Source organism: Mus caroli, unplaced genomic scaffold (genome assembly GCF_978045245.1).
Source record: "Mus caroli unplaced genomic scaffold, Mus_caroli_1 scaffold_8, whole genome shotgun sequence".
Taxonomy (NCBI): Eukaryota; Metazoa; Chordata; class Mammalia; order Rodentia; family Muridae; genus Mus; species Mus caroli.
In genome coordinates, this window is record NW_028227263.1 from 693,048 (window position 1) to 706,084 (window position 13,037).

A 13,037-nucleotide genomic window follows, 5' to 3' on the forward strand; every position below is an offset into this window, starting at 1 on the left:
GCCCAGCTTCCTACAGGCAGCTGAAGTGTATATACTACACTGTTTGTGATGTTACCAAAATTGGGGTCACAGTCTGTTCCCAGAAAGATGACCACATTAGATGTGACCACATTAGATATTAGATAAATCAATCTCTCTCTCTCTGTCTCTCTCTGTTTCTCTCTGTCTCTCTGTCTCTCTCTCTGTCTCTCTCTGTCTCTCTCTGTCTCTCTCTGTCTCTCCCTCTCCCTCTCCCTCTCCCTCTCCCTCCCCCCCCTCTCTCTGTGTGTGTGTGTGTGTGTGTGTGTGTGTGTGTGTGTGTGTGTGTGTTTGAGTGTGTAAGGGAGGTAGATGCCCTGGCTGTTCTAGAACTGGCTATGTAGAGCAGGCTGGTTTCAAACTTGCAGAGAGCCTTCTGTCTCCTGCCTCTGTCCCCTCATGCTGGGATTAAAGACATAATGCTCACACTCTGGGGATGTATTTTTCTGCTTTTTGCTACTAGGTTGACCGTTTCAAATTGGCTTTTTGAGTATGGGCTGGCAGAATTTGACTGGGAGCAGTGGCCTGGGAGCCCCATGCAGACCAGAACCGCTCTGTGCTTTCTGTCTCACTAAAGCCAATTTACTGTCCCAAGGTGTTCAGAATGTCATGTGGCCTGTGGCATTGCTACCATGCAGGGGAGCAGCTCTTAAAGACTAGGTGACAGGTGAGCACAGATGGGTGGGTGACTTAAGACAGCAGAAATTGCACTTCTGGAAGCCACAGGTTGGAAATCAGGATGTGGGTAGAGCCATAGTCTGGCCTCTTCTGCTGTAGCCCATATGTCCCCTTCTCTGCTTCATAGTCTCTCTGTTTAGGGCCCACCCTACCCCATTTCGGCTTTATCGAAGCCTGCTTACATCTGCAATGACCCTCTCTCCAAATCAGGGCACACCCACAAGTCTCAGGAGTGGCATTTGAGCGGTTGTTAAGGGAATGCAGCCCATTAAACCCACCTCGAGAATAAAGCTCTCGGCTCTCAAGTGGGGACAAGGCAGGGTGGCAAGAGGGCTTCAGCGCTTGTGGTAGAGGAGCAGGGCTCACATCTGGCACAAGGTGGGCTGGCAGCCTAGCGTAGGAACAGGTCTGCCTAGGCTGGGCTGGCCTGCCTTCCCATGGGGCCACAATGCACCCTGCATACCCTTGTGCAAACACAGGATCTGAATCAGTAGTCCCAGGGTTCTAAACTATCCCTTGAGCCGTAAAGGAGGGTACTTTTCTCCCTGGATGCATCCCCAGAAAAAGGCTCCCAACATCCAGGAATGCCCCTACCCACTGCTTAGTCCCCAGACGTGGCCCCAATATAACTGTAGAATTTGTAGAGTCACAGTGCCTGCCCCCACCCCCCTGCCCGGAGAAATCCAAGATGCCTTAGAGAGAGCCCAGGGCGGATGGGATGCTTTGCTCCATGGGAGTCTCTCACCACCCGCTGCCCTTGAGGGGTCAGGAAGCCCTAGATGAACAGCATGGTGGGGAATGGCAAGAGGTATTGTCATGAGGCAGAGGTCTTAAGACCCTTTCTCTTCCCCTCTGTCTGTATCTTCTTTCTCTCACCTCCTGTCCCTCCCATTTTCTTTTTCTCTTTCTTCTGTCTTTGTTCCTTCCTAGCTCCCTCTTTGTCTGCACTTCTCTCTGCCTCCCTCTCTCCCTCCCCCATCCCCTTCTCTCCCTCTTCCTCCTCCCCTCTCTCTCCCCTCTTCTTTGTTTCTCTCTCTCTCTCTCTCTCTCTCTCTCTCTCTCTCTCTCTCTCTCTCTCACACACACACACACACACACACACACACACACACACACCTCCCCCCATGGGATCAGCTTCCAAGGTTCCCATTAAAGAGACAAGAGAAATTTGTGACCAGTGTGTTTTCCTCCAAGAAAATCCATTAGCATTTTTGAAGGGGAGCCTTAAAGCCTGCTAGGCATTATTTATGTCTTCGGGGTCATTGCTAAGAACACCACAGTCTTAAGTCCTGGCTGTGTCTACTGGGGGTGGCCGGGTCCCTCACAGCCCTGACACTGCACTTGACCCTGGCTTTGGCAGATTCCCCTAAGTCAATGGACACAGAACCCCACCAGTGCCTGTTTGATCTCATGCCACTGCGCTGAATTCATGCCAAGCTGGGGGGACACAGAGCCTGCGGGAGACAAAGCTTCTGAAGTAGGGGGCTGTCACTCTATGGGTGCTACAGTCATGCTGGGGCCACCTCTGGGGAGTGAGCTGTGCATAGGGGCATTCTGGATGTTGGAAGCCCTTTATAGGGGAGGTATCTAGGGATTCACTTCAGATGCCTCCATGCAGATGCCGAATGAGATCTTGTCCCTGAGGAGAAGGATAGACAAAGGTCTCCTTGCCTGTGGACACCCCCTCCCACGATCTGCAAGCTGACTGGGGAAGTTGGAGGGCAGGGTGGCCATGGTCCAAGGGCATGGGTAGGGGCAGGAGCACCCATTTACTGCCATCTCTAGTGCTTGCAGCCAGTTCTAGAACTCAGTGACATGCAGGGGCAATAGAGGCTTGCAGCCCTGGGCTCCTTCATGAGATGAGGCCGTTGGCCCTGGACTTAAGGGGTCTCGTGTCTCCTCCTATCCCTTCATGGGCCTGGAAGCAAGCTGCCTCCAGCTCACCCCTATGGATTTCCTGGCAAAGTGTAGGAGTATGGCTCAATCAACTCACCTCTTATCCTATCCCTGGGCCCCAGGCTGTAGACCCCTGGCTTTGAGTTGCTCACCCTAATATGTACAGCATTCCCCCACCATCTCTTCCCAGGGAGAACTGACCTCTCAATGCTGCGATGCTCAGGTCCGGGCTGGATAGAGCCCTAACTCCCAATTCTATTACCACAGGGCTCTTTCTTTGGTCCCTGAAGCCTTTGCCCTCTGGCACTACTCTGAGGCTCAAAGCAGCACAGACTGCTGTCCCTCTAACTTGCTTCATTCTACAGAAATATGGTTCTGTGGTCCTGAACTATACTCTCTCTGTCTCTGTCTCTCTCTCTCTCTCTGACTCTCCCTCTGTCTCTCCCTCTGTCTCTCTCTGTGTCTCTCACTCTGTCTCTCTCTCTGTCTCTTACTCTGTCTCTGTCTCTCTGTCTCTGTCTCTCTCTCTCTCTGTAGTGTGTATTCATGTGTCTGTATGCAGCCATGTTGTGTGCATGCATGGGTATGAAGGCCTCAGGTGCATTTCCCCTTGTTCTTTGGCACAGGGTCTCTGGTTGGCTCGCTGGTTAGGCTAGCCTGGCTGATCAGCCCCCAGGGATCCTTTTGCCTCTGTTTCCCCAGCAGTGGGATTATAAGGGGTTAAGCTACCATGCTCCACAATATGGGTTCCAAGGATCAAACTCAGGTCCTCCAGAATGCTTGCAAGCACTTCCCTGACTGAGTCTCTCCAGCCCTTCCCACCTGACTATACAGCTCACCCTAGGCTAGTGGAAGCAGATAGATGGCTTCAGGTGAACCCAGTCCCATTGTGGCTGCCCTCTGAGGCCCTCTCTGTGGCCAGGCCTGAAGGAGTCTGCCAGGAACCCTGCTGGCAGCTGTTAGTTGGAAAGCTTGAGGTAGGCCACAGCCCAGAAGCACCCCATGGAAGTAAGCAAATGTCCCCAAGCCCTTTTGGATACCTCTAGCCCACACCCACCCTCTAATCCTGCTTTTTTCGGGGGCTCTGTTTGCCAACACCATGTCAAGATTCTAGTTCTCAGTACAAGTCTTTTAAATTCTAGACGTTCTGTTTGGTTCTTTCCCAAGTTGGCTGTGTCACTTTTTAATAGTTTCCTGTCCTTTCCAGGCCTTCCTGTCTTGAAGTTTATGTCTGTAATTGAGGTGAGCAGGGCTGACCTGTCTGTCATCCATCTAATGAGCTCACGCTCTCCAGCCAAGAGCACTGGCTTCTGTCTCTGTCACTTGCTGGTTCTCCCTGGCTGTGTCCCTGGGTTGTTTAAACCCAGTGAGTGCAGCTGGTTTTGTGCCCACCCAGGACCTCCTAAAACCCTGTAGAGTTCCCAGGGCTTGGGCTAACTGCCCCAAGGCCACAGTGACAGCTGAGGCCATTGCACCTTCTTGGGTGTTCTTACTCCTCGTGAGTCTTGCTCTTCTCTCCCTCAGTTTCCTTCTCCCTGTGCCTCGGAGTAACTTAGAAGAGCAGGCATGCTCACGGGAGTGTGGGGTGTTTGATGGTGTTTGTCCATTCCTGGGGTTTAAATCCTCCTGTACCCTCAAGTTCTCTATTGGCCACCAACCTACTGCCCGGGGTCAGAAGAAGACCACTGTTCCTTTGTGGAGCTCATGAAAGGGAACCTAGTCCTCGTGGGAGGGTATCTAGCCTGTTCCTTCTTACCAAGCCATTGAAGCCAGTTCAAGTCAGGCCTGGTGACCACCACAAGGTGGATGTCACCACCCCCTGAAGACACGGTTCTAGTGTCCTCTTGGATCTGCATTTGCTGTCACAGCATGGCTTGTGGCTCTGTGTCCTGGTTTCAGCTTTGTAGAATCTTGAAGATAGAGCATTGATTTTTTTTCCCACCCTAACTGTAGCCAGCATTTATTTTTTTCATGGAAGGTTGCCCCAGGGAGATGACTCCACCTTCAAAGGCAGCAGAGGTGTGACTAGATCTACCTGCTGACATCTCTGTCTGTCATCTGGAAGGCCTCAGGCCCAGGTCTAGAGAAAAGCAGATCCAGGGCCTATCCCTGCCATATTTTGACAAAGGACAACCTAGCGTCATCCACTCACTGAGACCCAGTCCATGGTTCCCCAGCGCCCTAGACTTAAATCTGAGGAGAACATCAAGAGGATAGCCCTAAGGATAGATAGGCACCCCTGCTCCCAAACCTACTCTTGCTGTGAAGTTCAAGGCACCCTTACACTGTGAGCATGCCAGTTATCGTACGAGGCTTCCCCACCCAGGCCCTACACTACTGACAACCTATCCCAACCCCATGGGCATGCCTCACCCTCTGGGAGCTGTGTGGGTGGAGGAACAGCATGAGCACAACAAGGGAGCACCAGACTGAGTTCCCATGCCACACCTGCTGCTCAAACATCTGGATCAGTGTCTACAGACCTTTCCATCCCCTCATCACCCACAGGGGTACAGGAGGTCTGAGAGTGAGAACAGGGCCAGATGCCTCGGCTGTCCCCACTTGGTCTATAGTAGGCGCTTACTAAGGACAGGCTCCTCCCGTTCCTCTATCACTTACTCATTGGATACTCTGTGCCATGTGCAGGCAGTCATCCTAGGGGCATATGGAAGCAGAGCTGTCTGTCTCAAGCTCACATCTGTGCAGGCAGCCATTGCCAGTGGGCAAGGCAGGTGGGAATCAAGGCATCAGGTGGGTGGTAGGTGTAGTTTGCCATTATTACCTTGAGTGACTGGTATACAGGCCTCCAGGCACGAAGATGAGGTGGTGACTTGGTGCCCTCAGTCATGTGAACCCTTCATGGAACCTCCTACCCCTGTCCTTTTCTTTCCTCCTCCTCCTCTTCTTCTTCCTCCTCTTCCTCCTCTTCCTCCTCCTCTTCTCCTTCCTCTTCTTCATCCTCCTCCTCTTCTTCTTCTTCTTCCTCCTTGTTTTATTTAGTTGTTTTGTTTTGTTTTGTTTTTTGAGATGGAATCTCATGGCTAGCTTTGACCCTGCTATGTTGGTAAAACTGGCTTTGAACGCCTGACTCTCCTACCTGTCTGGGATTATGAACTCAGGTCACCTGCCTGCTCAAACTTCTAGTTTAGTTTTCTTTCTGTGTTTGTTTGTTGTTGAGACAGTCTCACAATGTAGCCCAGGGTGACCTAGAAGTTAGTATGTAGCCCAGGCTGGCACCACAGGACACCTCCTGAACCCTGCTTTAGTCTCTCAAGTGGTAGAATTGCAGGAATGAGCCACCATACCTGACTTCTTCTGTAAAGACGGTTCCAGAACCATCTCTAGTGAATTCAAAGATCTTTCATTTGGAGCTCAGGATAGAAGACTGTAATTCCTCAGCCGAGTTATAATTGAATTGACCTTATCTCTCCTCTGGATGGAAGCTTCTTGGGGACCTGTCCCTTCACAGGCCCCTGTGGCTTAGCTAGGCTGTGCCCTCCCTGCCTTATGCCCATGAGTTTGTGGTTTCAAATGTAGTAGTTCAGGGTTTAGGAGTAGGGATAGAACTCAGTCCTTTGCAGCCTTTGGCTGTGGCTGAAGGGACCTGGCCATGCCCCAGGCTCCTCCTACTGTGGGAGTGCTGTGGTCAGTCAGGGTACCACGTTTTCTAAACATCTTAGTGTATTTTTGCTAAATGGGTCCCACGACCCCATTCACCAACCAGATGTTTCCTTGGGAGAGACCCGAGTGCTCACGTCAGCAGGGTCCACTTTCCCAGGGATGCTGGGACTGCAAAGAATATTTTGGGTCTTTGCGTGCGGGCAAACACTACACAGAGATGAATCTGGGTCTGTAGTGGAAAAGCTAGCCTCCATCACACGTGGTCTCTACTGGCCTCTACCACTTGTGAGACAACAGACATCTCCCCTGAATTAGGGATGTCCCATGACATCAGCCTGTGAGTCACTAGGGCTGGGGACTCTGTGACAGGGCTGGCCCAAGCAGGCATAGCCTAATCTTCATCAGCGCTGAAGCTGTACTTAGCTCCTTTGGTCCCTTGTATTGACTTTGCCTGTAGGGCCAAAGCTGGGGCTCAACTGCTAAGGTCACCAGAAACCTGTCTGTCTTTAAACCAGACCTCATATCTGCTTTTAGGTGAGGGAGCAGGGTCTAGAGAGGTTGACACTTGCCATAGACCATTCAGCTGAGTAGGATTCTGACCCCAGCCTCCCAAGCCCATCCCACATGCACCAGGGGTGCAAAAGGACAGGGGATTTCCATCCTAAGACTTGAGGGTGTCTTCTGTATCCTGGAATGAGATGTGTCGCTTCACAGAGGAAGAGCAGGCCTGTGGCCAGAGTCTTCCATCCCTGAGCTCTGGCCTGAACTATCTTGTTTGTCTGTCGGGGAATCTCAAGGAGCCCATGCTGGCCGGGCATTCCCTGTGAGGCTGAGGATGATCTTGAATTTCTGATCTCTTGCCTCTTATCTCTGGAGTGCTGAGATTACAGACATACAACACTGCATCCAGTTTATGGGGTACTGGAGCTTGAACCCAGTGCCTCATGCATGCTAGGCTAGCGCACCACCAACTTTGCTACATTTCTATTGTGATCTAACTCTTTGTGCCAGGTGGGAGCTATGTGCTGCTGTGTCAGCTCCCAGAGGCACCAACCTCGTGGTGGTAGCTCTGGACAAGCATGCTTACTTCCCTCCCCCCTTTCAGATGTTCGGTTAATTTGGTTGATTGCTTGTTTGTTTGATTGGTTGTTTGATTGAAACTCATTATGTAACTCAGAATAAGAGCCTTAGAAACAATCCTGCGTCAGCATCCCAGAATGGTGTTTCAGATGACATTGGCCCATTTCTTTTTGCAGTCCAGCAGCCTGTAGTACATCTTTGGGCTGGGCCACTCACTCAGCCTATGGTCCTGAGGTGGGCAGGCCACACTGGCTGCTCTCAACCCCATGACAAACTCCTTCATGTCTCAGAACTGTAGATCCTATAGACCTTCTGTCTTCTAGGCCTTGGGAAAGATCTGGGCAATGTCCTGCATATTTGTGTGGCTATGTTGTCAGCTGTTGTCTCTTGATAAAGGGCCTTTTCCAAGGGACATGTGTCTATAGGGAACCAGGGGCCAGGCATGGCACTGCTGTCTTTGGGGAAACACAGTTTGGGTCTGAATTGGGTGGACTCTGTCAGCCAAGAGCTTGTAGGCTAAAGGGACTTCTCCACAAACTTAAGTATCCCTTGTGCAATGGTGCTTTTCTTCTCCAGATGGTGGTAGCAATCAGTTCTTGTGAAGCCATTAGTAGCCCTTGGGTTCCCTTCCTGTCACTCAACAGAGAAACATGACTTGTGGTGGTAACATACACTCATGGAAGCTTATGGGGAAATAGGTTCATTTAGCTCACAACTCCAGGTTGCAGACCATTGTTGTAGGCAAGTCAGGCAACAGGAGCTGGAAGCAACTAATAGCATTCACAATCGAGAACAGTGAGTTAATACATATGCACTTCTACTTAGCTTACTTACACTCTTATTCAATATAGGATCCCATGCTCAGGGAATGGTGCCACTCACAGTGGGCAGGTCTTCCAATCCATTAAGACAGTCTGTCATGGAAATGTGTCCACAGCCCAGCATGATGTTATATTGTGTCGAATTGACAAAAATCACCATCACACTTGTCCCAAGTCTAAACAGCACTGGACTTGAAATCTTGGTGTTCCTGTGTCAGGCTGTCAGCACTTAAAGGATAAAGGTCATAGATATGCAGGGAAACTGGAGTTAGGTTATGAGCAAGGAGAGAGGACTGCATGAGCCCCCAGGAGTATCTTTTCAGTGAGCTCTGAGAGGCCCCAGTCAAAGCTGAGGGGTATGGACCTGGAATCATGAAGGGTCCTCTGTTGTTGCTAGGCTTTGGGGACTCTCACTTAACCCCTGAAAACATCCCAAGTGTTTCATACCCCTAAGATCCCCCTGGCTGTGACCTGAGGATTCTTGCATAACGTGCTGTATGGAAGGAAGGTCCCTTAGCCCTGTTGAGCACTGTCATGGGGCTGGTGGCAGGCAAAGGCAGCCACATGTCATCAATTACAACTGGGTACCAAGGTGGAAAGGGGCTCTAGCTGCCAAACACACTAATAGCTCCTTTTCTCTCTCTAGACCAAAATCCATGGTGTCGGGTTTGTGAAGATCCATGCGCCCTGGCATGTGCTCTGTAGGGAGGCTGAGTTTTTAAAACTGAAGATGCCCACAAAGAAGGTGAGTGGGCATGTTTATATTACAGAACACTGGTCTTGATGTGAGGACACCTGGAAGTGGGAGTGAGGACACAAGGGGAGATATCCACTGTGAAGCATCTGACCCTGCCTGGGGTGGTCTTCAGAGACTCTAGACCAGGGCTAGATAGATGCCTGGCAGAGGATTAGAGTTCAGATCTCAGGACCACAAAGGGCAGCTCACTGTATTGTCAGCTTCAGGGGACTCAGCGCCCTCTTCTGGCCATTGTAGGTACCTGTGTATATACACACACACACACACACAAAATCTTAAAAAGAGAGAGCGAGAGAGACCTAATACCACACCCCACCGGGACACCAAGAAAAGATCCCAGCAGAAAAGCTGCCTGCTCTGTCCCAGGAATTTGACCTGAACAAATATAGTTCAGCTTGAGGCCTGGCTTCTTTGATGCTTGTGGGGTCTCAGATAATTTATCAGATTCAATTTAATTACATTTTCTAGCTTGCTGGGATTTTTCCTTTTAATCTCCAAGAACTTTATGGCTGAAGAGCTGCCTGCCAGGGAAGCTGGGCTGAGAGTCCATATCTGCATGTGTGTGGGTGGAAGGGGGACCTCTGCAGCGTGGCTTCTCAGATCCGCCGAAGCCGCTGGATTACAGCTTTGGAAACAGAAGACACATTTGGGGCAAATGTTTTCTAGAATGTGTTATAATTGAGCTGTTGGCCCAACTCTCCTAAAATGCTGAGCTCTTTGGGTAAGCCTGAAACAGCAGATACAGGGCACCCTGGCTACCCCACTCCCCCCAACCCCCATACTCTCAGCTGCTGTGTTCCCAGAAAGAACAATGTTTTTCTCACCAGCCAAGAATAGGTACTCTGACTTAGTCACTTTACACATTGCCCTAACAAAAGCAACTTAACGAAGAAAGGATTTATTTGCCTTGCAGTTTATGGAGATACAGCCATAATGGTGTGGATTGCATGAAGACAGGGGCGTGAGACAGCTGCTCATGTTGCAGCCATAATCAGAAGCAGAGAGACAAACCCTGGCGCTCAGCTTGCTCCCTCCTTTTGATTCAGCCCAGGTTCCCAGCCCATGGGGTGATGCTGTCCACGCTCAGGGTGTATCTTCCACCTCAGTTACCCTAATCTAGAAACTTCCACATAGACACTCCCAGAGTTTGTTTCCATGGAAAATCTAAATCCCATCGAGTTGACAAGCAATGTTAACCAACCATCACAAAAGTCAGAACTTGGGAGAGCAGCTGATTTCCCCGCCTGGTCTTGCCCACAGGTGTACCACATCAGTGAGACGCGAGGCCTCCTGAAAACCATCAACTCGGTTCTGCAGAAGATCACAGACCCCATCCAGCCCAAGGTGGCTGAGCACAGGCCACAGACCACAAAGAGGCTCTCCTACCCCTTCTCCCGGGAGAAGCAACACCTGTGAGTGAGAAGTCCAGGTTGACCCCAGTTCCCCACCCCGAACAGGGGAACATGTTCTTATAAGTACCGTGTAACTGTGGAGCCCAGAAGAGGCCAAGGAAGCAAATTCCAAGGCCATAGAGGAGAGGGGGATTGAAGAGTTTTGCCCTGCTTGGGAATGCTTAGGGAAAACCACCTGGGCCCTGGCTAGATAGGTCTAGGGTACCCAGCTCTGCTTTGTCCCTCCGAGCCCTGGTTCCATATGAAACCTCAGCAGCCCCAAATGGAGCAGCTGGTGAGGTAGCAATCAATTGAGCAAGAAGCCTCCCTCAAGGGACTCTGGAGGCCCTGGGGATCTGCAGCCAGCAGGGCGTTGCCTGGCAGTGCAGAGCCTGTTCCGGACCCTACCATCCTCCCTGTTCCCAAGAGGCGGTGGTACATGGCTACCTGGCTCAGCAGTGGCAGTTGGAAGGCCTACCCAGGCCTGGCCTTGCTGGCAGAAATGGGAGAAAAGGCTGGGGTACCAGGAACTCAGGTAGTTTGAGTGGCAAGGCCCAGGGGCAGGTGGCTTTGAGGTGCTTTGACCTCAGGGAGCAAGGAGCATGCACCCACATTTTAGCTCAGAATATAGCTCTCGGCTCTGCAAAGATAGTGGTGGCTGTGACCAGCCTTTGGCAGAGCCGCCCAGTGGCCTCTGCCAGCTCAGGGACATGAGAGGGCCACACCCATTAACCATACCTAGTTCACTTCTACCCTCCGCTTCTCCACTAAGCACCCCAAAGAACAAAGAACGGTGGGTGACTTTAGAGCTATTCCAATGTCCCAGAAACCTCGGGCAATCTCAGTGTAGCCCAGGACACCTGAATGCAGACCATTTCCAGAGAGAGCATCCTCAAAGCTGAAACCTTCATGTGGAGGGATGACACTGTCATCCTCTTGTCACTGAAACAGGGGCTTGAAAGACTGCCTTCCAGAGGTATCAAAATAGGGCTTGACTGATGCCTGCCATCCCAGTACTAATGAGGTGGAGGCAGGAGGATGAGGTATTTAAGGCCATCCTCACCTATATAGCTAGCTGGAGACTAGCCTGGGCTACATGAGACTTTGGTTCAAATAAAAAGAAAGATATCAGCACTAAAGGGCACCCTTAGTTCCCTTCCCAGCAATGGGAGGTCTCAGAGTCTCCCATGTAGGGCTAATGAGATCTGCTAACCTCATGCCCAGGGACAGGGGGACTTGTGCCTGCTGTGAGGATAGTGAGGCCCCTCCCTCATGGTCACTGTTATTGGAGAGAGAATAAGTCCCCAGGCTTGGAGATCCCTAAGGCCTACAGCAATCCCCTGTCTCCTTCTGTTCCTGCAGATTCGACCTGACTGACAGGGACTCTTTTTTCGACAGCAAAACCCGGAGCACAATAGTGAGTAGGCGTCCTGGAATTGCCTCATCAGAGGGTGCCCCCGGGGGACCCCAGTGATCATTTCATTTCTCTGAAACTCCTCAGGGTGGAAGCCAGCTCTAATTGCCTGTGACAAAAATAATTAGACTAATGAATCAAGAGGGCAGTGGGTGGCCCAGGGGAGGGAGGCCCTGGCTGCTCAGTTTGGAGGAGGAGCGTGAGAAAGAGCTAAGCTGCAGGAAGCTGGGGGAGGGGATCTCCAGGCTGAGTTCCAGCCAAGCCTACTGAGCCCCCTTTGTCAACTTGGTCCTGGTAGAGATTGCAAGGGGCTTGGCTGAGGGTATCAGAGCAGGCCAGGCAGCCCGGGCACATGCATTAGGATAACATCCCAAGGCCTTTGCCAGTGCCTCCAGCCTCGGTTGCAATCTGAACACGAAGGCCACCCTGCCCTACTCAGGGCACTGGCCTGGTGTTTATCCTTCAGCTGCCAACTTGAGTGCTAGCCAAGATGAGACTGTGTGTGCCACAGGACCCAATTTCTATCTAGACAAGAAATTCGCCTGGCAGTTAAGGCCTATTCTGTTCTCTTCTCCTGCCTAGAGCATCCAGCCCCTGGCGAGGGCTGAGGGGAGGCTGCCCAGTTGCCTGGCACAGGGGGCTCAACTCTTCTTGCAGTCACCACCCTGCAGGGGGATGACACGGGTCCTGTTGGTGAGAAACATTCAGACCCACGGCAGGCAGATGTTTCCCTCAGCTGCCTCTCCCTTTACCTGTGTCTCCAGGACAGTTCCCAAACCTGTGTCAGAACAAGACTGATTCTGGTTTGTCCCCAACAGGGGCAGGCAGTACCTCCATCAGGACAGTCCCATGGGCAGTGTAGTCCTGTTATCACTGATGTTGTTAATTTAATTTTTTGCACATCCTATTAACTTATTTATTGGGTGTGGTGAGGCACATGCTCTATAGTGTATGGGTAGAGGTCAGGGGCAACCCAAGGGAGTTGTTTCTCTCCTTTTGGGTATTGAACTCAGATGGTCAAACTTGACAGCAAGAACCTTTCCCTGGGGGTGGGAGACATGGCTCAGCTGTTAAGAGCACTGGCTGCTCTTCCAGAAGTCCGGAGTTCAATTCCCAGCAATCACATGGTGGCTCACAACCATCTATAATGGAATCTGATGCCCCCTTCTGACATGCAGGTATACATGCAGATGCACTTATATACCTAAAGTTAAATACATGAATAAATAAATCTTAGAAAGAAAGAAAGAAAGAAAGAAAGAAAGAAAGAAAGAAAGAAAATACCTGTCGAGCCATTTGGCCTGTCCACTATTGATTAATTTTGACAATTATATTTCATGATAACATGCAATGAGGAACCT

General features: G+C 51.0%; 1 protein-coding gene across 7 annotated transcripts in view; it reads left to right on the top strand.

Annotated features, from left to right (window-relative positions):
• Positions 1–13,037, top strand: part of Ano1 (anoctamin 1) — a 146,647-nt gene that overhangs the window by 69,142 nt on the left and 64,468 nt on the right. For all 7 annotated transcript variants that reach the window (XM_085841125.1, XM_085841124.1, XM_085841119.1 and 4 more), the window contains exons 4-6: positions 8,761–8,859; positions 10,132–10,283; positions 11,625–11,679. In XM_085841125.1, the coding sequence (XP_085697251.1) occupies positions 8,761–8,859; positions 10,132–10,283; positions 11,625–11,679 (306 nt within the window). The remainder of the gene's footprint in view (positions 1–8,760; positions 8,860–10,131; positions 10,284–11,624; positions 11,680–13,037) is intronic.